A 25,063-nucleotide genomic window follows, 5' to 3' on the forward strand; every position below is an offset into this window, starting at 1 on the left:
CGCCCACTGTCAGTCATCCACTGTCAGTCAGTCGCCCACTGTCAGTCGCCGACTGTCAGTCAGTCACCCATTGTCAGTTACCCAATGTCAGTTACCTACTGTCAATTACCCACTGTCAGTCATCCACTGTCAGTCACCCACTCCTGGAAGGGGAAGCTTGAAAAGACCCTTCCGTCAAGCATATGCTTGAGAACACTGCTCTCCAAAAAATGTCAGGAAGTCTTTTTACATATTATCCTTTCCCCGCTAAAGGCTGACTGTTAATTCCAGTGCCTGGGGATCTGAACCACTTATAGTGCACAGAGGCTTTAGTTTATGTTGGCTGCTTTCCTCACTGTGTTACTAAGTCCTGCCACTGCTAAGAGGAATAAGAAGACAGACAGACACACACACACTCTATCTGAAGCAGCAATATTTCTTACTCTGGTTTAAGAATTTGATGCATCTTACAAGTCATAAAAACGAGTTTAGAAAATGGTTTTGAAATACAAAGTACATTATTTTTCTAAAAGATTGTATTGTTTACCTTGTTTTATCTGAAAATAAGTCTAAAGTCAAGCCTAAATAGCAAACGTTGATAACTAATAAATATTCTATAGAATCCTTTGAAGTGTGAGAAGCTTTCCTTACCTAAGTGAATGTGGGAAAGGTGCCCTACCATTTCCTACAGAGAGGAGCCAAATTATGTTCAAAACCATTTACAGCAAGCAGTATTCCACAGGCAAACAAACCATGTACAGCAAGCAGTATTCCACAGGCAAACAAACCCCACTTTTCATGCCTGTCTATGTGCAAAGCCCATTATGTAAGAATTTATTCTTATTTATAAGGGAAACAATTACATGTATATAAATACTTTTATTCCCTTGTATATATTTTAATTACTCAATTTTCCATACAATTCAATTTGGGAAAATCACATATACAAAGCAACATATTTTAGCGTGTGCATGAGCGTACACACACACACATACACACACACAGAGAGAGAGAGAGAGAGAGAGAGAGAGAGAGAGAGAGAGAGAGAGAGAGACTTAATCCTGAAAGTCAAGTTTCTAATTAGGATTTTAAAAATATGAAACCATAATTTGGTTATGTTCCATTTTTAAATTTAATTGAAAAATTTAAGATCCATAACATCACATTTCAGAACCATTCTTTAAGGAGACATGACCCATAGCTGCTTCCTGTGTACCTGGTGATGCTGCCTGGTAAATGATTTTCTCCCCATCTCTCTCTGGTACAGCTGTGTGGCAGACGGCCATCATTGTGAGAAATTCACAGATGATAGGTGCGGTTGGCTGCAAGGAATAAACACATAATTCATCCCCTTTTATTTAAACATCTGACACTAACAGCAGAAATGTTACTTCATGGTCATTTATTAAGAGTACAGCTGGGACGCATTGGGGGTGTGGGATCACAGCCAGTATCTATTATGAAGGAAACCTATTTGGAAGTCAACTTAGGCATTTTTGTACTTCCTCATTCATCCTGTAAACATTTATTTAACATGATTTTTGTGCTTCTAAATAGAAATGGTAGAAGATAATGATGAATTTGGTCTTTAGTGGACAGAAGAGATATGTAAAATGTTCACTTGCTTGTTTGTAATTTCTAGCCACATTTAAATTTCAGGCATCTAACATTTAAACAGGGATGGTGATGATGTGTGTCTCTCTGTAATGTTGTCTTTCCTCTTTCCAAAAATGGCTACCTTAACCCAGTACATAATGGCGTGCTTGCGTGTATGTATGTATGTATGTATCACAAACAATTACTAAGTACAATCAACTCTTGGGGCTTGAGGAAGACTGAAGACTCAATCCTTTCTGTAGGTATCTCAGATCTGCTGAGAAAAGAACCTAGACACTAAATATTAAACATCTTTGTGTCTGGCTTCTGGAGAGAAATTTCATTCAAGTTAATAAAGAAAAATAATATGTGCCCGTGTTCGTATAACCTCCCATTATAAAGTGAACCAACTGAAAAGGTTAAATCAGGTTATGGAAACAAAAACTGGTTACACTAAGAGAGTGGACAAAGCACAGATGGTCCCAGCCACATGAAGCTTACTTAGACTTGTAGGAAGATCGAGGGGACATAAGTGACAGCGTTGTTTATTTACAGCATGCTAAGGAGTGTAAAGAGAATATGCGAATGTCATGTGGCTGTTCATGAGAGGTGAAGACAGAGATATGGAAGAAGTTTTAGGCGAATGAAGAACGAAGCACTGAGAATTTCACCGGGATGAACGGCATGAAACTAATAAGGGCCCAGAGGAGAAAAGATGGAAGGATTTGAAAAAAATGAAAGAAGGCTTCTGGAGGAAGAAAAAAAAAGTTGCTCTGGGCAGTGTAGTGATGTAGGCAGGGGCCACATCAGGAGACTCGGTGAGGGATGGTGGAAGCCAGGGAGGTAGTGTGACTTGTATTCCAGGGCTGTTAGTTAAGACACAAACCAGGAGCTGGGCAGAAAGCTGAGGCAGCTGACGGGGTTACCCTACCTGAGGGGTTGTGACGGTCTGGTTGGGGAACTGTAGGTATGAGTTTACTTCAGTAGATACTCTGGCTGTGTTCTAAGTCAGTACTAAGATGGGCAGATGCTCTCTTACCAACAGAGCTAAGTCATACCTATAAGATACCTGAGGGAGAAGAGAGCCATTCTCTAACACTAAAAGCAAGGAAGACATTTTGACTGATGATATAGCACCTTGTGTTTCAGTTTAATTGAATTTTTTGGGCTATTTTTAAAAAGAGTCTTCATTGGCATTTACATATGTTATATTGCTCAGCTAGGTTAGCTCACTCTGCACCGGTCTGCTCTTCTCTCTCTATTTGTCAGATCTACAAGGCTTTTGTTCCTACTTTAGGTTTCCCCAATTCTGTCCTCTTTATACGTTTCCATTTTCTTCTAGTTTTAGTAATATTTAAATTCTGTTTAGTCTAACAATATCCCAACCCCCTCTCCTATTTAGGGGGAAACAGAAAATAGACTCAATAAAAATAGAACAGAGACTTCTTCAAATCTAGGGAAAGATATAAGCATCTGACCACAGGAGGCATTTATGCCATTAGCACACATGAAATAAACTAAATCTAAAAAAAAAAGATCATATAAAGAAAAATATGAGGGGAATAATCATGAAGGAAATATGAGAATATTCATTAGTGCTCATCTCCTAGGGACAAATAACACTCTGATGTCACTTACATGGTTATTCTGGAGATTTTCCAGCAACGACGGATCATTAAAGGTTTTTTCATCTCCAAACTGTGAGCTTTGCCTAAAGGGGAAAAAATAAAGCAAAGTTGGTTCACTGGTTTAGGCCTACTCACCTACTTCTAGTGACGAGTGATTACTCTCAAGATATTCAAATGACTGATTTCATGACTGTCATAAAAATATTCTAAATATTAATAAAGCTATTAAAATTGTTTTTACTTTGGCTACATAGGAACTCTTTATGTATAGTGACAAACACAAATGATCATATTAAATGCAAAAATGTGAACAGTAAACTAGTTACATAGTTTGTCAACAATTATAAATACGTGTAAAAAACACTTTGGAGCATATCATATCGTCCTAGACAGAAAGGAAAATAACCATGAACCTGCATGGGATTCGTATTGTGGCTGGGTCTTTATATTAACAAATGAATTATGTACTTTGCTTGATACAAATAGAATCTATATTAATTTTTGAATCTATCTATTGTTTTAAATTATCTATTGCTCTAATTTCATGAGCATGCATTAAAAAAAATCAAACCAAGGATCATTTAAGTAGGCATATCAAAATACTTCAAAGTACCTTTGAAGTGCACCTTGAAAATATATACGTGAGCTTTCTTTTTTTTCCCTATATAGAAGTCTTACAATTTACTGAGGAAAAAATAACCTTTCCAAGAAATAAGTAATTACAATTTAGAAGTTTTTAATCATAATTTAATTTTGAGTTACAGAGTTTTGACAATGTTATTATGTCAAGTTTCAAGGCTTTCTTTCACATTTTAAAACCACAAGTCTGGAAAAGAGATCATAGAAGAAAGCAGAATAGAAAATACCCAGTATCCTCCCCACAACTGATGGGGTAAAATTGATGAGTGTTTGTAATACTATTCTTCCTCTATTTACATATCAATGTTTGGCCTGTTAATTATCAAAATTATAGAAGACGGCTGGTAGCAGGTTATAGTTAAGGGCTCTCAAAATCATCACTAGTCCTATTGGTTTAGTATTAAGTATGGGAATCCAATAACTTCTAAATGACTTAGCAGTGGGTAGATAGAAAAATTAACACATTTCTCTTAAGAATATCATCATTTATAAAGAATAGTTTTACTATTGGGATTGATGAGATGGTTCACTGGGGAGAGGCACTTCATGCCAAACCTGAGTTTGGTCCCTGAGACTCTCATCTGGAAGGCAAGAACTGATTCTACCGTATCCTCTGACCTCCATATGCACACAAGACACACCCCTTCCCCAAAGAAATGAATTTGGTGAATGGATGGAGGGAGCTGGGTGGGAGAAGGGGTGGGGAGGGGAAATGAGGTAGGAGTCAGGTGTGGGGAGGGCAGGAGTAGGAGGAAAGGGATGGGAGTGAGAACAGAAATCGGTGTGGGGGATCTCTGGGATGAGCCGGAGACCTGGGATGGGGGAGGCTACTAGGGGTCTATAAGGTGACCCTAACTGAGACTCTTAGAAGCAGGGGATATGGAGACTGAAGTGGCCACCTCCTGTAGCCAGGTAGAAATAAATTCCAGTGGAAGGGGGGCACCAACCCACTCACAAAACCTTTGACCTTAAATTTGTCCTGCCTATAGGATCTGCAGGGATAAAGATGGAGCAGAGACTGAGGGAACAGCGAGCCAATGACTGGCTGAACTTGAGACTCATCCCATGGGAGACAGCCAGTCCCTGACCCTATTAATGATACTCCACTATGGTGGCAGGCAGGAACCTAGCTTCATCCGGCAGCAGATGGAAAAAAGATGCAGAGACCCACAGCCAAATGTCAGGTGGAGCTCAGGGAGTCTTGTGGAAGAGTTGGGGAAGGATTGAGGGATCTGGGTGGGGTGAAGTCTAGGACACCACAAGACCTACAGTGACAACTAACCTGGGCCCACTGGGGCTCACAGAGACTGAACCACCAACCAAGGGGCATTTGTGTGGTCTTCAAGTGGTTCCCCCGATAACAATTGGAGTGAGGCTGTCTTTGACTCTGTTGCCTGCCTTTGGATCCCCTTCCCCAAATCTGGCTGTACAGTCTGAGTGGAAGAGCATGAGCTGTTGTGACTTGATGTGGCACGGTGGGTTGGAGCCCATGGAGGGGCTTCCCTTTCTCTGAGGAGAAGGGGAGGGAGTAGTTGGGGGATGGGTCTGTGAGGGTGAGATTGGGACCAGAAGAGGGACAGATGATGTGATTAGAATGTAAAGTGAATAAATAAATTAATTAATGAAAAATAGGTACAATTAATAGAAAAAACAATTTTAAAAGTTTACTACTTGTGCTTTTATGAAATATTCCCATTATTAAAATATATTCCCTCCTGTTCCATAGGTTTATTTTTATTTCCTGAGGAGGCAGAAACAGGAGGGAATATTTAGCTACATCGTGCAATATACATACTTTTTCCTTTCAAGAAGTTCCAAAATCCAAAAGTCTTTAAAAATCTTAAAATATGTCTTATTACTCTTACCAAGAATTCATTCACTTCATAAATTTGGTTGCCATTATTGAGCCAACTTTCAAAAGTATTTAAATAACTTTACATATATAATTGAAATACTTACACAGAGAGATCCCATTCTGCGTTCCCTAAGGAAGGCTTCCGCTATGTAAACTATTAAATAAGAACTTCCTCTTACTGAGTGGTTTCCTTACCAAGACCACGGCAGACCACAGGCAACTAACTCATCCCCTCACACCAGAGCTTGACTAGGGATGATCCAGGCACAGAGTCATCACCACACTTCCTAGTCTTACAAAAGACCTACTTGTCGTAAAAGGAAAAAAATGAGAAAAAAAAAGGAAGCTCCCAATATTTAAAAATAAGAACCATGCTAAAAGTATAAATATTTAAAACTATGTCATTTACATATTGCCTGCATATAAAATGAAAACCAGCATTAACATGTCACATCTTTTTTTTTTTCCTTAGAAAATTTCAAGTAGCGCCCTGCTCATAAAAAGGCAAAGGCATGGTGGCATTTTGCAGTAAGCAGCAAGCAGGGCATGGAGCAGCTAAGATGAAGGGGAGGAAGCAGGCCGAGCTCCCTGCATCGTGTGCGCCTTCCTGTAGCTTAAAGCCACACAAAATTATAAGTCATTGTTTCTCAATTAGACAAAAATAGAGAGTCAGCACAGCCATTAAGAGAAACCTCAGAAACTGCCCAGCCTAATCAATAATACCTATCTTTCAATCACATCATAGAAATTCATTCATTCATTCATTCATTCATTCATTCATTCATTCATGTACACTAGGCAATTATATAACCAATGAGCTACAACCTCATTTGACTACAGATTTTTTTTTTTTAAATTTCAAACTTCGACTCCAACTAAGACAATCAGAAAATCAAAAAGAAAACAGAATAAGGCCAAGTCATCTTTTCCATCTTAATCTCACACAGTTTGTTAAAAAGCACTCATGGGAAAGGCCAAGGTGTCCTGTCTAAGTCCCCAAACAAAACACACAGATACTAGCAGAGCTGGCTGTGTAACGATAATTATTTCTGCAGAGCAAAAACTACTGAAGGGAAATAAAAAGCTGCAGGGCAAGTTGTGGGGGAGAAAAAATCAAATTTATATGATGGAGGTAAATTCCTACAAAATAAAAACATCTTGTGAACACAACAGAACAAGATCAACAGTGACAACAGACCGCCAGGCAAGAAGCCAAAACTCACAACTTACAGTGAGGGAAACACCAGACATCTCTGAGCAGATATTCACGCTAGCTTCATAACAAGACAAAGGGAAGATAAACCTCAGAATTTGACAAAAACAAGGTTTGTCAGCTCTGTGCTGCCAGAATCGTGGGAAAAGAATAAAGCAGGTGTCATGGGTGAAAGTGGAAACTGAGTCATACAGTTTTTAAAAAGCAACTGGAGATGCAGTGTGGTGGAATCCAGGCTCTGGGGAGACTGAGGCAGGAGGATTGAGTTTAAACCAGCCTAAAAATGGGTAAAATGTAAACTAAAATCCTTTGATTCAGTAATGTTTGCTCTAGAAAATAATTGTGTGCTTGGTGCAAATGTTGCATGTACATTCTCTCCAGGGTACATTTTCAATATTGTCACAGGGAAAAATGGGGTCTCCCATTTGGGTTCTTAGCCTCATTAAAAAAAGAATTTAAGAACAGGCTCAGAAGAAACCTTTAGGAAATTTTATTAGTGTCTAAAAGGCGGGACAGGAAGCTGTAGATCTCTGTAGTTCCCTGGAAGAATAAGATGCAAGATGGAGAGAGCAAGCCAGAGTTTCTGCAGCTACAATGAAGGTGCAGGCTGAGGATGGCGAGCTTATAGCTTGGTAAAGAGTAAGAGGCCAGGGGAGGCAGAGGCAGCCTGATCTCTGAGTTGGAGGCTAGCCTGGTCTCCATGTGAGTTCCAGAACAGCCAGAGCTAGACAGTGAGATCCTGTCTCAAAAAACAAGCAAACAAACAAAATGACAACACACAGGCACACACACACATACACACACACACACACACACACACACACACACACACAGGCACACACATACAAAGAAGAAATAAAAAAAGACCAGAGAAAGCATACTTTGCGTATGATTTGGCAAATATATATATATATGAGAGAGAGAGAGAGAGAGAGAGAGAGAATGAGAGAGAGAGAGAGAAATAGGGAAAGTTGTGCTTTTATGAGTAGGGCCTCAGACAGGAAGGCAGGCTTCATAGCTACATGGGTGCAACTTGACTGCACAGGGAGCCCACATGTGGGGAAGGAAGGGAATAATTACCCATCCATTTCTTTAGCATGACCCACCCTTCAGGTGACTGACCCACTGGGTCAGCTCTTGAGGGAAGAGACCATGGCTGGTCTTCACCCAGAGGGAGATTCCATTCTTTTGACCAGAAGGAACTAGCTTTCCCTTAGGGGTTCCTCAAGGTCTTCAGTAAAAGCATCAGAAATAAAGAGAGGCACCACTTAAAGAACGTGTGGTGTCCACAGGACAGAACACTGTACAGAAGGAGCAGTTCTCTTCAGGGTATGAAAAAGTATCAGATAAAAAGTTGATACAAACAATATGCGCTTTCTTTAAAAATATGAGACAAATGCAAGCTTATTGAATATATCTACAGTAGAAAGATATACTCAAAATTGGTCACATTGGTTATTTTTAGAAATAGAAATTGAGGTATGTAAAATGGGGGAGAGAGGAAAAAAGTCTTTTTTTTAACTCCCTTTGAAATTGCTATGTTAATGAACTTAAACTGAAAGCGGTAACAAAATCTATGATAGCCACTTGAAATATATACATATACGACATGAACCCAAACGGTACACACTATGTACATATATACCTTATGCACACGAACAAAGACACAAGCTATGGTATGACTACACAGATCTTTTTTCTTACGAAAGTCACTATTTCAATGAGAACAGGAAACAGGTTAGGGAGAGCAGGATGCCCGTTCAGAGGAGTCGAAAGGAAATGGTTAGCGAGCTCCTACTTTACTCTCCAAGTAGGCAGGACAAACTTCAAAGGAACACTACAAATGTCCCCAGTACACGGGAGTATGTGTAACCACCCAAAATGCTATGGATACGTGCACATAGGTGCACACACAGGCATTTTCTTTGGTTTTGTTTTTTCCCAAGACAGTGTTGTGACAGCTCCAGCTGTCCTGGTACTGTCTCCCATGTTAGCTTTGAACTTCTGGTAATCCTCCTGCTTCAACCTTATACGTTTCAGGATTGTAGGCATGTGTCACTGTCTCTGGCTTAGCACTCAGTCTTTTTTTTTTTTTTTCAAGACAAGGTTTCTCTGTGTAGCCCTGGCTTGTCCTGGAACTCACTCTGTAGACCAGGCTGGCCTCGAACTCAGAAATCTGCCTGCCTCTGCCTCCCAAGTGCTGGGATTAAAGACGTGCGCCACCACCGCCCAGCAGCACTCAGTCTTAAGGAGATAAAAATATACAACTTTCAATGCAAGTCTAAATATTTCCACTTAGGAAAATTAGAATTCTCTAGGTAAGTTTTAGCAGACAGAATTCAGGTTCTGTGTTTTATGTATACCTTTCACTTGCTTTCCGACTGTTCTTACTCATAATCTGGATAGAGGACAGAGTCATCAGACAACTTTTCTGTGTGGGACACAATGAAGAATTTGAACATGCATGCAACTGAGCGGAGACAAGGGTTCCGAAGAGTGTTTTTCTTGATTTAATGCAACTGAGTGTGAATGAAGTGACAGCTTGTTGCTAGTGTCAAATGACACATGTATCCAGCCACCTGTAGGACTACTTTAAGGTGACTCCATTTTGACCAGGAGTGTACCAGGACAAAGTGTGTTCCTTAATTCAGGCCAGATTGGAAGGGACCTATATTATTTTCAGTTCCATCTCCAAACTCAACACGTAGTCTAGTGCAGTAGTTATTATTAACATGTAGGTTGTGACCCCTTTAGAGGTTCAACAGCCTTTTCACAGGGGTTATATGTCAGATATCCTGAATATCAGATATTTACACTATGATTATAACTGTGGCAAAATGACAGTTATGAAGTCTCAGCAAAAATAATGTCATCGTTGGGGTTCACCACAATTCGAGGAGCTGTATAAAAGGCTCACGGCATTACGAAGGTTGAGAGTCACTGGTCTAGAGTCATCTTTCCTCAGGAAGAGTTGTACTGCAAGTTCCTCTAGCCGAAGGTTGAAAGGTAGACTGTTCTCCAGATTCATGCCCTTCTACAAACAGGCCTGTGGCTAGCCAGTCACTCTTGGACCTTGCTTACCCTCCAATTTCTGCCATTCCCAGCCCTTTTGACTATAGTCCAGTCATTCTCCCACGACCGCATATGTTCCTGTCTCAGGTCCCTGGAGAGATGAGCTTTCTTCTTGTGTTCTAGAATTAGTTTTTGCTTACTGCATAGCTTCGAGGATGGGGTAAAGTCTGGATCTGAGACTGATGTGGTCCTTGGATGATTACTTTTGGTTCTTACATGCAGGGAACCTTCCTAGGGGATGCTATAATGTGAACTCGGGCCTGGGGCTCTTCCTCCTAAGCAGCAATGCACCCCGCTCCTGGGCAGCCTCTACCCATTCTCATTCACTCTCTGGTGAGACATTCACAAGGCTCTGTGCATTTCTTTCTTTAAATCCCTTGATTTCCTACTGGCATTTTTAACACAGTGGCTTGCATCCTTTTGCCTTCCTTCGAGTCAGGAGTGTTTTAGATCTTGGACCACTAGGTGGCAGGTCCTCCCTTCACACCTCTGCTCTAGCCCAGCTTTCTCCCATTCATAAACCTTTCCAAATGGAACAGGCTTTGATGGGAGACTTCTGGCATTTTTTCCCTTAAGTTGTTCCAAGGAAAGAAACCCATGGGGACCGCAGGGCAAGAGCTCTGCAGCCACAGTGAGATTTCTGCTGGTATAGGTGATGCTGTCAGGCTAAATGGTACAGAAACACGGAAACACTGCTAATCATTGTCCCATAAGGTCTGGGCTGACTCTTGGCTTTTAAAAAGCAGGCATCTCAGGCTGGAGAGATGGCTCAGGGGTTAAGAGCACTGATTGCTCTTCCAGAGGTCCTGAGTTCAATTCCCAGCAACCACATGGTGGCTCACAACCATCTGTAATGGGATCCAGTGCTCTTTTCTGGTGTGTCTGAAGACAGCAACATTGTACTCACATATATGAAATAAATAAATGTAAAAAGAACAAGATATCAAAGTAAATGTAAAAAAAAAAAAAAAGCAGGGATCTCCTTCAGTCTTCTAACTCCTCCATTGGGAACCCCGTGATCAGTTCAATAAATGTAAATAAATAAAATATCCAATTAAAAAAAAAAGCAGGGATCTGCTTTTTTCTGGATTGCTGGATCCAGAAAGTTCTTCAGTGGAGGACACATTCTAATACATAAAGCTGCATAATAATTAATTACCCTGTGCCAATTATCACAGAGAAGTTGAGTCCCAGCTCTGGGAGAACTCATCTTTCTATTCAAATGATTCACTTTCAAATGATAACATCTTGGTCCCAGGAGAAAGGTGTATTTGTCTCTCTTTAATACTTCTATGACATGTGTGGATTAAAACATCCCTATCTGTCTTGGAGTCTCCTCTGGCTTGAGGGCCAGGTGAACCCGAGCCACTGACACACGCTCCCCAAGATATTGTGTGACAGACTGGATGTAAAGAAAGAGCAGTTGGGATAGCACTTGCACAATGCATCAGCCTGGACAAGCTCACAGCCCACCCTACAGCCACCATGTAGAGGTTGGCTTCCTGATCTGTGCCACATTTCCTGGGCAACCTGAGACAGAGCTCCTCCAGCAGCAGGAGACAGTTTTCGGAGACAAAGAACAGGGTAATACAAAGACTGTTTGGTCAGCATCCTCTCTGACTCAGGAGCTGCCCCTTCCCCTTAGCCCAGTGGACCTCCCTCAGCTGAGGGGCTTTCTGGTCCCAGCAGTCAGAGCACCATTTCTTAAAAGAGTCTGTACTTCCAGGTTTATTAAGGTCCTGTTTGTTTGGAGTCAAAATGGCTTGCTGGTAGATTCAATTTTTAGTCATGAGGTTGTTACTCAGAGTAGTTAAGTCCAAGAGTTTGAATGGGTGATTAAATGCACTGTTTTGGCTAGATAATGGTTGGTTTTGATCAAAGTAATGAGACTCAGTTTCCTGGGTGACTGCAAGGGTTTCTGAAGGCAATTACAAAAGAGGAGTTCTAAAATGCTGTGTGAAAGTCTGCACTGCTGAATAAAGAGTTTGCCAAGGGGACTACTTTGAAGACTGACGCTAATGTAGATGGGTTAGATCTCATTATTATAACGCCTGAAAGAATGCTTCAGCTGGCCCACCTTCTACAGCACAATAAATAAATGCCACTCACTCCACACATAATTACAGGCTAGGTGAAATAAGAAAATAACCAAGCAGAAAAGAAACTAGTCCAACCTGCAGATATTATAACAATACAAAAAAAAAAAAACCACTGAATGACTACAGGGCCAGCTCAAAAGCAATCCCTTTGGAGAGTCACCTCATTGTCATTTACTTGAAAAACAATGTGTGACTGTATCAAGTAGTTAAGGAAAAACAAAATTATCTATTTAGATTTGCTTCAGAATTATAAGGTTAGAAAGGCACAGGAGAGATGAAGTTGGCCCAGGGCACATCCTGTTAAAATAACTGACGGGGACATTTATTTGTTCTGCTTATACTTAAACTTTCCAAAATAAGTTTTGTTGTTTTTTTTAAGAGAAAAATGGTTATGAATATATGTGGTTTTAAAAAATAATTTATAATTACACAGATATTTTCTCTCTAGTCCTTCCAATATTGATACTATCAATTTAGATAATGGTTTTTAATAGAAAGGAATTAGTCTCCAAGGCTCCGTGTTTGTTGATAGTTCTGGGGAACAACAGGAAAACAGTGCCAATTTTGGAATTAGTAGCCATGCACTGGGAAGTCATAATCTATACAAACCATTTATATTAATACATTTTAGGGAATTTCAGTTATCACACACTCTTTAATGGCAAGAGTGTATTTAAAAGGGTCTTTAGAATGGACCAAATATAAATACATAATCTACACATGTAGGATTTCTCGACGTTTTTGTGGTGAGTGCCATTTCAAGCAAGAACATTAAACAGACAGCTACAAGCTCGCTGCACGGCATTCAGTCAACTTCACAATACCAGGCAAAGCAGCCATCGTGGAGATGACTTCCGGAGTTTCAGCTATAGAGTCTTCCATACTCTTTCCTGGAGCAGTGGCATAGAGACACTGTCAGACACGCAGAGCACAGGGCTCCACCAAGGCCACGGTTGATCTTGGTTTTCTCAGCAACATAAAACCAGTTAGATGAGGCCGGGCAAATCCCAGGCCTTTGAAAGTATAGAGTCATGTATGAGCTTTCGAGCTACCATTCCTCAACTCTGCCAAATGGCAGGTGTTTTAAGTTGTCTCTCCTTAACAACCTCAGCAATTTAGCTGAAATAAAATCAGTTAGAAAACTATTAAGTGAATCGAGGAGGAAGGGCCTGAAGTTGAAATTCAAAGCTATTTCATGCTCCAAAAGAAACACAAGTCCTTCAAGCCTACAGATGTGGGATGGCGCTAACACACCTTTCATAACCAGGCCAAGCCAGGGTTACCTCTGGCTCCCTCCCATGTCTGCTGCTTGTGTTCTTGGGGAGACTACTTATAAACTTCTCTACATAAAATCTATGAACTTGAAAAAATGGTCATGTCAGATATATGATGCAGACTGAGAGCCACCAGCACTAGCCTTCTGGTTAGAGCTTAGTTAATCATTAAAGTTTCCTACTGATTTAAAGGCTAATGATGGTCACAGTCTTCCAATGAGTCCACTTCGGCAGTTAATGACTTGTGTGAAGGACAGGTTGGGATCTGAACATTAATGGTCAGAGTCCAAAGCTCATATGCATGGCCACTCCACACAACCCTGCACGGAACCTCAAAAAACCCTGTATATTTACCTTTGCAAAGCTATACGTATAGACAGAGAACCCAAGTATATAAACAAAGCACCTTTTCCATAAAAGGGACAAGTGTCTTTCCTGGTGTCCTTTTAGAATCAATGACAAAGTGAAAATACATAATTCATGAAAAGCTGGTATATTTCATTTGAACTTAGATTTTTCCCAAAAGACACTTTCTGGAAAAAAAAAATCATTGATGAGCAAGATAAATGACATCCCCTCTTTCCGACAGTGCTTGGTGCCATGAAACACCCTCTGCTCAAAGTTTAATGTTTTAAATGATCTGGGAAAATATAACACTTTGGAGAACAACACAGCGAGGCTAAGAAAACAGAATCATGTCTCTTAGAGAGATGTGTGCATCAATTTTATAGTACTTCAGTGTTAAAATGGGTAAAACTGTCCTTTAGGCAAGCAGCATATAAAGACACATACGTGCAAAAAAAAAAAAAAAAAAGAAGAAGAAGAAGAAGAAGCAAGCTAGCAGGGTTTTATTCAGATGACACCTGACCTCAGGTCAAAGAGCGTCTACAGTAAAAGCTTTAATTACTGAGTCATGGGACCAGAGAAGTAGGAATGTATGCAAGGCTAAGTCAAACAACAATAAAGTGATTGTCTGCTGATTGTGTTCTTGGGGAGACTACATTGAGTGACATGAAGAGCCAAGGAGCTGTGATCAGTGTCAGAATGTAATGGGACTCTTCGTAATGAGCATTGTAGGTGGCACTGGTCACATGAGTCACACAGTTGCCTCTGTAATAATCCCGGGTGTTATGAGGCTTACTGAAAAGTCTTATCAAATCTCTGATTTACTGAAATAAACTCCAGGTAGGTTGAAAACTTATTTTGTAACTAAAGTTCAATGAAAAGTGGAAATATGACTTAATCACAAAATACATGATGTCCAGATAAACAGAAGAAGCCTTATTTTTTTTCTTTTTTTATTTTTATATATTTTTTAGAAGCCTTATTTTTAAAATCACTAGCTTTAAAGAAATTATCATTTTTCAAATTTTATTTGCCACAAAAATCATGACAAATTATACAAGTAACAGAATACACTAAATTTCCCTAGATTAAAAAATGCAAATACATGGCTGAAAGGATTTCAATGTAAAACAAGACAAAAGAAAAAACCACAGGCTTCGCATAGTAGTGAAATTAAACTTAAAATATGCTATCTTTAATAAATCTAAAATGAATTATAGTACATTTACTGTTAAGGTGTAGGTGGTATAGTTCTAGAACACTTTTGCCTTACAGTTAAAAGTCTTCATTTTATAGCCTCTGAAGAGACACAGAAATAATGAATAATATAAAAGGAAACTTGTACCACTTGGGCATGGACCAGCATTATCTGGTCCATGGGAGCATGATCCACACAGTGGCAGAAGGGGGCAGTGCTGAGCTAAAAACACATGCAAGCTTTAATTGTTGCAGCAGGAGTTTTTCCTTCCCAGGCACTTTGGAATTGATCCCTACAGCCCTATAGATAAATAATATAAGAATCCAGCAATCTTTAAAGCTTTAGAATATGTTTATAAGGGATTTTGATAGAAAAATCAAGGATACTCTGAGTTTAACACACAGTACAGAGCATCATCACCCAACACCTGTGAAGATGGCTCCCAGAGACCAGGGATACAAAGCAATACATCAGAAGATTTCAAAGAGACCAGTAGAAGTACCATGTAGCTTACCATTCATCGGGCGAGCACCCATAATCCTCAGGTTCAGGGACATGGCTTCAGGAGGAGGGACAGAAAGAGAGGGAAAAGTAATCACAGAAAGGCTGGAAACATAAAACCATGGAAGAGGAAAGTGCTGAGAGGCGGGTTTCTAGAAAGTTAAGAAAATGAACGTTTAGTTGGAGCTGGAAGAATGGCAGTTAGTACAGGGAGAACATGAGGATTTATGGTAATCGGGTAGATATACAAAGGTACCTCATACCCCAGAATTGATCGATGCATAGAAGTCAAAACTTAGTAATGAATATGTTTAAGTTTAGCTGTTTAAATATATGCTATAAAGCCAGTAGTAAGCCCATCATTTATATTTATAACTGTAAAAATGTGTTTCAGTGATACACACATGCTAGTCACCTGGGGCACAGTCACACAGAAAAAAAATCTGTTGTATATTTTTCAGGAAGCTTTGACTGCCTTGACACAGTAACTTCCTAAGAGGCTAATGAGAGTAAAAGTTAACTGTATTTGTTTGACTAAATGGAGCCACTGATATTCAAAATGGTCCACCCATCAAATAGCTTTTAACCTTAAAAAAAAAAAGTTTTCATCACTACTTTAATTTTATCCACTAGCCCATGGAAGCATGGGGAAGGATCCTTTGGCACAGTTCACAGGACACCTGGCATACATGTCAGGGTAGATTCTATTTCCTGATTCTTTTATTTCATATGATAGTTCAATATTTTCACTTTCATTTAGACTATTATATGCAGGAAGAGTTTAAAATGCGGAGATTGTTTTTTGACAAGTATAATACGCTGCTCAAAACTTAAAGAAGTCATTAACATCCTAAATAACTACCCGCTCTTTGAACCTGTCACAACAAGGTCTTCTACCTCCAACATATTAAGTTTCCTTCAGGGACAAACAACAATCACAGCAAAAGGGATCCCCAGAGCTCACTGCTCTTGCTTGTCAAAGGCTTGTGTTTACTGTTTAAGAGGAAGGACTCACCCTGGCCATCTGAGGCTAGATTACTACGAAAGAGGCTAGCCTATGGCAATGTGTCATGGAAACAGGCTGTAGCCACAGGGACACTCACTTGTGATTACCCTCAAGGTATGAGTCCCAGCTCCTGGACTGGACTGTCCCTGGGAAAGCTGGTAACTGTCCAAGCAATGAACACGGCAAGAAGGTCCCTGCCAGCTTGCATTGGTATTGGGCCTCTGCTCACGGTTTCACACCAGCACTGGACCTAATGCTTCCTAAGGCTTAATAATCCCGAGGCTTAACAGCCCCAGAGCTCCAGGGTTACAATGCCTTCCCCTGAGTCTGGTACAGCCCAGGCAGAAGCTAAGTACCATCTAGAGGGTGGTGAGCAGCAGGTAACTTGTTTGTATGAGTTCCCACGATTGCAGCTTGGCAGCTCTGGTGTTGGCCAGCTATCTGGCTACTGGCCCAGGGACCAGACATGCCAGTGTGGTCACATTTTCGCGGGAGTTCACTTAAATTCATTCTCAGATCTGGGCTCTCGGATCACTCTGTCAGGAACTGACCCTTGACTTTACTCATTAGACTACTTCGTTTCATCTGAGGCTCATGCTGCCTCTTGCCTCATATCAAGACGACTGTTGTATGATAATTAATTAATATCTATTAACCCCAGTTAGACTGTGAACTCTGAGTGGGAAGCATGCAAACTCTGCCTGATTAGGTTTCCACTACCTAACCAAGAGCCACCCGCCTACACACCTACTGGCTGTAATCTAGTCCTTGGGGCTAGGTGTATGGTAACTGAAGATTTTCCTGGTGAGTCTCTCCTCAGGTTTGTAGGATTAGTTATCCTCCATCAAACACACATTTGTAAACAAAACCTGCCATGTAAGCTATTGACAGACTGTACTCAGTATGGACACAGCTTGTTTTTAAGAATCTTATTTGTTTCACTAATCAAATGTCTGGTCCCATGAAATAAAAATAAAATAACAATATCAAAAAGAGTCATTTGGGTTGTTTAATAGACTGTTCTTGCTGCCCCAGAGCTAGTATAGACTAAATTGCTAACATACGGGATATAAGGAAAAAAGGATTCAAATCTTCACAGCATAGAGAACCCTAGCTTGTGAACAGAGAAGTTCTTATCTATTGCAGATATGCAACTGACTGTGATAAACACCAGCATTTCCATAGTGTATCCTGTCACATTGAGATTCTCCTAAAGGTTTAATAGTGTAATTTCTAGTTTGTAGCAAGATGAATTTACAAATATAACTTTATTTATATTTAATTACAACTTCCCCATAAGATGATCTAAGGGGGTAAAAAAAAAAACCCAGTAAGTTTAAACAGAGGCATCCCTATGACAAAACTGATTTCTGTGAAACAGTCATTGCTGACAACTGTGTATAAGTCTTGGAATTTCGTTGTCTGTCATGAAATTCAAAAAGGAAAAATTTGAGGCAAAGATGAGAGAGTCTTTATTAAAATTAAATTCTGAATGAAGCATTGGTGTTAAACATTCTATCCCTACAAAATCACTGGATACAGAAGACTAGCTAAAACTACACGGGTCCCTAGAGATTGTCTGGTGTTCCTCTTTCTTGAGTCCCACAGAGCTAAGAACATCTGAAAGGGAATTGTTTAAGGTCACATGAGGACATCTCAGACTCCATTTGTAAACAAAACCTGCCATGTGAACTACCGACAAGACTGTGTAGTCAGTATGGACACAGCTTGTTTTTAAGAATCTTCATTTGCTTACACTAATCAAGGGTCTGGTCTCACGAAATAAAAATAAAATAACAACAACGAGAAGAATCATTCAGGTTGCTTAATAGACTGTAGATATGGTAGAACTCTTCACCTTGTTCTTAAGAAATGTTCTCACAAGGACATTCATTTCCTTGACCATCTAACTGACAGGACAGACATTTGCTCAAACCCACCCTGTCCTCACACACTTGTGCTTTGAGGAGCTATCCACACACAAGGGAAGAGCTCTGCTTCTGCACATATGGCCAGGGGCAATTAAACCCACAAAGAGGAGCCTCTCCTATCTTTGGACTAGCCACGTGTACCCGTGTGTAAGCACTGATGTCAGAGGATGCGACCATGATCCTCCTGTGACTATGATTCTCCTGCTCCAGAGACAACTCTGGGGAGACTGGGGGAGAACAATTTTGTCGAAGAAGAGGCTTCAGATAAAGAAACAACACAACAAAACAAAAAAAACAAAAAACCCAAACCAAACAAACTCAGCAAACTTGAAAGTCATGTGTTCCTCTTAAATCTTTACGGTGTGGAAAAGCCATCCAACCAGGGTATCCGCAGGTTAAAACCATTTTTGAATCAAACTCTCTCCTGCCCTACTGGTGTCCCCTCCTGTTTGCAGACACTGCACGCAGGGATAATAATAAATCTAGTTGAAGATTTAATGCTCCTGCCCCCCAAGGTACTGCTTAAAGCTAAAGTGTGAATGAAAACAGTGGGTGCAAGCTGGACCAGCCTAAAGCAAAGCGTGATAAATCCGTAAGTATTTACTTGCCTCACTGAGGTAAGGAGAAATGCAAAATTTGCTGATAAGGCTCAGGCCACTCCACCAGAAGGAGGGTGTCTTTGAAGGTTTAAGTATGCACACCTACAATAAAAGGTAAACTAAATGGGTGCCACACCCAGTCTGAAGGACACTGTTCTCCAGATTGAAGATGTCCTTATCCCTCCCTTCATCCCACACCCAGAATTTTACATTGTTTTGTGTCGGCAAAGCGGAGACTTGACTAAAGATAAAGCCGGATGTGGGAGGTGGGGGTGGGTGGGTGGAAGGATCCTCAAAGCAATGGCAGTGTTACTTAAGACCTGACTGAGGCCTCCTCCAGCACTTCCTAACTTCCTCCTGACTTCAGGGCAGAGTGAAGGGAAATGGTTTGTCCTTATCACCAAGCCCAGATGGAGACCTTGCGGGGCCCTAAACCCCGAGAGATGAGACCGGTCAGTCAGCCTTTACCTGAAAACACTGAGAGACTGTCAGTCAGTCTCTACCTGATATCACAGTCCAAGGAAAGCAAGAACAACTGTAAAATACACAAACCATCCTGACAGAAAAAGAGCCACCTTCTAGATGAAAAGACAAAACCCGAACCCTCCTTGCACAAGAATTTCCAACTATTCCAATCAGATGGAATCAGATGTGTACTTCGTCCGCCGAGGTAAGGGAAAGCGCTCACCCGTAAGCCACGCCCGCGATGGTGCATTTCTTGAACTGCATCACATTGCACGTCAGGGTTCCGGTTTTGTCAGAAAATATGTATTTAACCTACAAACAAGTTTTAAATCCTCATTAATACTTCAAGGCTTTTAAAAGTCTATCTTGGGCCCTATGCATATCAAGCAAGTGCTCCACCTATGAACTAGATCCATCCTGCTCAGAAAACTTTTTCTATAGGAAAGAAAATGTATTTAAATTACACTTTCTTTAAAAGTCATCATTTTGTACTGTGGAGGTTTAGTGGCTGCCAGAATTGCTTTCAGTACATTCTTTACAGAACAACCCTGCTCTTTTAATATTTTAGCGATAAACCACTTTATAAATGTATATTAGTGTGGATTAGAGAAACTAGAGTCATAGAGAAATCGGCTTCAGATTATTCTGAATTTCCTCAGAAAGTGTCACTACTATTTTCAGACATACACAGTAGTAGGGACTCTCCAGCATATCTCAATATAAGAAGCTGTGCAGCTCACTTCAGACACCATCTAAATTGGTAAGGGGCAGTATAGTCTATCCTGAATGCAATTTGAATAGCATGAGTTGGAAAGTGGTGGAGGAGAAAACAAAAATCCTTTTTCAGCTAGCATCTGTGGATGGATTACAAATACACATATGTAATCACATGTCACCCCAAGGATGCTTTAGTTAATGAAGGATGCACATAGGATGTGGATGCCATAAAACTGTATCGCTTGTCTAGTGAGGTCATAGCCATCAGCCTGTGGAAGTGTGTTTTATCATGTTTACAGAATGATGACGTCACCCGACAGTCTTCAGATACACCCCGGATAAGTGATGGAAGGCTGTATACATGAATGAAGTGTCAGTTATAATTCTTATTTCTGTTTAACTATTCGACTAATTCAAGTTCCTATTTGACTAGATTCATACACTATGAACTTTTCCTTCCTTCTGGATAAAAGTTGTGAACAATTCTCTTGCTATTCCTATAAACTCAAAGGCAGTCAGTATTTCATGGCTAATCAGGCTACCTACTAAGAAGCATATCCAGGCTTGCATAGTATCTCGTCTTGAAAGAAAAATCTGCTTTAATGTTGGAAAACCCCACTATTAAATATGAACACTGTGTGTTGTGAATCAAAAAATGTATTTATGTGCATTATTCAAACAATGAAAAATGAGGAGATGCTACTTCATCACCGCATAAGGCAGAAATGATACCAAATCTCACTGCTGATTGAACACGCGTAAGAGCTTACCTGGCCAAGTTCCTCATTCAGATTCGATGTCCGAGCCATGGCTGCAGTGTCTGTGGGCTCATAACGCATGTCAAGATCCTACAAATAAGCAAGTGACATCACTGAATACAAGAGACTGGCGGACTGGGTCAGCAAAAGAAATAACATTGGGTTTTGCACTTCTCACAAGCCACCATTTGCCTCTGGAGTTCCGTGTCACCACTCTAGGTCCCTGCTAGCTCTACATGATTCTGTGTGGCTGTCCTGAAAAGTATGCAGCATGGAACGGTTTCCTTTTAGAAGAGGAGAGTATTGCACTGAGAGCTTGTCTGTGGGTGTTAAGAGAGTCTGTTTATTTCCGCTCTTCACTCCCCATAAGGTATCCTACTGTCGGGGTTAAACTATGTAATACACAGGAAACGATCCCTAGAGGGATATGCAGTAACTGTTTAGTGATCTTTGTTAGAAAATCAACTAATGGTTTTTTTTTTTCATAGTTAACTCTTCAGGCACCATGAAAAGTTATCTATGATATCACATCTGGTTGGACTCCCCAGGCTAAGCTTCTTGTAGTACAGATATTTGACAGTCAACCTCAAAAGAAATAGCCTTGCACCCGATAGCCATGATCTCATCCCATTACCCAACCCCATTATCTGAGGTTTTTTTTTTTATAGTAGAATACTATATTAAGTCAGGGCTGTAGTCTATTGAGTTTCATCTCTCTCCTATCTGTGCTCTGATCAATATCGTCTCTGGACGAGGCTTTGGGTTTACATGCTAGGTTGGAAAACACATTTGTCAAGTGAGTAGAGTCGAGAGACAAGAAGAGAGGGCTCACACAGAGACCAGTCTGGAAACCATGAAATGAAGACTATCTAGAGGAGCAGGGGGGTCTAAATCAGAGGGGCTGATATGACTGAGAACCGGCGTGATAGAACAGCTGAAGTTAAACATTTTCAAAGCCATCCTCAGAAATCCATACTGCACAAAAGGGCACCTAGCCAGAACTCGAATCCAGGAGACAGTTGCTAGTCTCTTCCACACAAGGAGGAAGCTGGCTTGTCAGGGCCATCACAAAGTCTGCTAGTTAGGAGGATGGTTGAAAGGCAAGAGCTTGCCAGGATTATTCAACACTGCCATTATGTAATTATTTGAAACAAATTCTATTTTTTGAAAATCTACATTGAAAAAATAAGGAACCTGAGTTGCCATTTGACCTTCAAGGTGCATTTGGCTTATTATACCTGTGAATGAGGGTCCTTCATGAACTTAACTGTACTTGTATACATGGCTTGACTCTTGGGCATACCATCCTTGTGTGAAAGTAATGTGTGAAAGTAAACTCTGCCTGCTGCTCGTTACACTGTCCTGAATTACACTGATCTTTCACCAAAGAAAAGGGCTGACATTTTCGAGAAATTGGTTACCACAAGAAGATAATGACCAGCTGCAAAACTATCTTTGCTTATATTGTTAAAATCCCAATACTGTTCATTTCCAAAGCTTTCAGATAAGTTTGGAACATACAAAGTAAAATCTAAGTTTCACAAAAAGAAAAATTCAACACTATGGCAGATAGTGACATCTTCAGGCCAGAAGATGTCATTTATAAAAAATTCAGTAATTATAACAAAGATAAAACGGAAAGAACAAAATGCCATTTGATGAAAAATACAGGAAACATGTTTAATCATCGCTCCAATATTAAAATCATCAATATAATAAGTCAAAAGGAAAAAAAACCAATGACGTCATTCACAGTGTCAAAAGAGAACTAGATGTCAGTCACACCGTCAAAGCACAGTTACATGCATGATTGTATATACAGTTCTTTGCTGTGCAAACAGATTCTTGAGCTGCACAAATATTGCAGGATTCAGGTAAAATATCTTGTCATCCCAACATTAGTGACCAGAAATTCAGTTCCAAGAAACCAAAAGACTAGACAAAGTTGTTTATGTGGTAAATTATGACAGTAGATCTATCAGAAATATACTTCAAATGCATGGTCTCCTTCCTCTACAGCCACTGTGGGACCCCAAACAGGTTTCCTGAATGAAAGATCAGTTTTCCTCAGGATATATGGTGTATCCATTTGCCTGATTCTGAGGAGAACGTGTTATAATTATACTGGTCTTAAAAAATACAACATAGTCAATTGAAACAACATATAATTAAGACTTCAAAAACAGTTTTTTAATGTCCACAGATCAAAAGATCATATCGGAGTAAATCTTTCAAAAGAGAAAATACAAACATAGGAAGATGACATATAATATAAGTTCGTATTTACCCAATTTATGAAGTATGCCTGGGTAAACTTCACCACTTCTAATGTAACCAACAAGCTGATGGGAATGAGATTGTTGAAAAGGATAATGAAAGTCAGGAAGTTCAGTCCAAAATTACTAGCGCCACCATCTGTTGGGGAGGAGGAAGAGCATCATTAATCGTTACCCTATCTGTGGTGATTAAACCGGAGGACAACAAGGTAGACAAACTATCTTGCTCATAACATAAATCTCGGTTCTCAAACACCTCCTTCAATGTAGAATTACAGTTCAGTTATATCTCCCTCTAGGGTCCCACATCAAGGATTCAATCAACTCTAGACTGAAAAGACTCTGTGTACTGAGTATGTGTAGATTTATTCCTTGAATAAATACAGTGTAATAACGACTTACACAGCATATATTTTTTGCATCATGCATATTGAGTAACCTGGATATGACTTACAGTATATGACAAAATATACATAGTAAAAATACTGGCTCATTTAAAAGAAAAAGGCTTGGGCGTCTGTTGGGTTATGGTTGGCTCCTGATGTCCTAGAGCCAAACTCCAGTGGATACAGACCATTAAGCCTACCAAGATCTCCACTGTGTTACTAAAAAGTAGAAGAGGCTGGGTGTGGTAGTACATCTCCCTTTACTCCTAGAACTAGGGAGGCAGAAGCAGGTGGACCTCTGAGTTCAACTGAGGCCAGCCTAGTCTACAGAGGGAGTTCCAGGATATCCAGGGATACTTAGAGAAACCTTGTCTTAGGGGTAGGGAGAGTTCCCTTGTTATTGGTATTGCAAACCCTGTTCCAGTTGGAAAAGTTCAGAGATGTTAGGAAGGTTGACAGTTTGTAAATGAAAATTGGGCAAACCACTTGTATGTGAATTCTTTATTTTCAAACGAAAGTATGGTTTCAAAGCAAACAACAGCAACTAGAATGAACTTAGTTGTAAGCATACTTCTTATTTTTTTCAGTGCTGGGCTCTGAGAGTCCTTGCTTATAAGCTGGTCAGTGCTACACTGAGCCATCCTTAGCTGTGGGAGCATTTTTCATCTGTAGATAAATTATTCTCCTAAGTAAATTAACTTTCTCTTCCATAAAAAAAATAAAACAGGGAAAGCTAATACACTGTAAGGAATACACACAAACAAACTGATCACAGTAATAACTTTTTCATGCTGTAACAATAAATCAATGACTATAAAAACCTTGGAATAGTGCAAAGCTAAATAAATGTAATAAAAAGTGAAATGATATAAAAAAACAAGCTTCGGAAATCTGTATTTTGTTTGTTTGTTTTTTTTCTGTAAGATTGTACTGGAATTTGTTTTCACACTTTGGGGAAATTAAATATTTACTGGCTAAGTATTATCACAAGGAAATGGAAACTCACTTCCTAGAAATTCCCAGAGGGGATAGATTAACATGAGAACAGCGAGAGAATAAATTCATATTCTAGAAGGAAGTGATTTGATACTACTCTCCCTGGGACAAGATGAACATTTACATAAGATTCCTGTGACTGAGTTCAAAGGAAAGCACATTAAAAAAGAAAGAGCAAGAAAGGAAGAAAAAGAAAGAAAGAAAGAAGAAAAAGGAAGAAAGAAAGAGAAAAAAGACAGTCCAAACATTTTAAAGCATGTAATATATTTTCATACTATATTCAATACTCATTTTCCTCTATACATAATCTACTTTCATGAGTTGAACTGCCACATTTAATATACTTTAGAGGGCAATTGTGTATATCATGTTAATGGTTATATTTATAGAGCATTTTATACTACTATGAGATGGAGGTATGTTTTTAAGTATTCTGAAGTTCTGAGAACATGTTTTACTTGCTTTTCCCAGAAATCTGTTAAAGATGAAGATCTCCAGCTATCTTAGCCACAAGTTTCCCTTTCATAAAC

The 25,063-nt window shown here is 39.8% G+C and overlaps 1 protein-coding gene across 4 annotated transcripts in view; it reads right to left on the bottom strand.

Moving 5' to 3' along the window:
* The window catches only part of Atp8a1 (ATPase phospholipid transporting 8A1), a 230,835-nt gene that overhangs the window by 130,896 nt on the left and 74,876 nt on the right, over positions 1-25,063 (bottom strand). For all 4 annotated transcript variants that reach the window (XM_028765216.1, XM_028765213.1, XM_028765215.1 and 1 more), the window contains 5 exons: positions 23,163-23,290; positions 20,888-20,965; positions 19,624-19,712; positions 3,214-3,286; positions 1,196-1,301 (listed from right to left, as the gene is read on the bottom strand). In XM_028765216.1, coding sequence (XP_028621049.1) covers positions 1,196-1,301; positions 3,214-3,286; positions 19,624-19,712; positions 20,888-20,965; positions 23,163-23,290 — 474 coding nt within the window. The remainder of the gene's footprint in view (positions 1-1,195; positions 1,302-3,213; positions 3,287-19,623; positions 19,713-20,887; positions 20,966-23,162; positions 23,291-25,063) is intronic.

The sequence above is a fragment of the Grammomys surdaster genome, unplaced genomic scaffold (assembly GCF_004785775.1).
Source record: "Grammomys surdaster isolate TR1022 unplaced genomic scaffold, NIH_TR_1.0 150, whole genome shotgun sequence".
Taxonomy (NCBI): Eukaryota; Metazoa; Chordata; class Mammalia; order Rodentia; family Muridae; genus Grammomys; species Grammomys surdaster.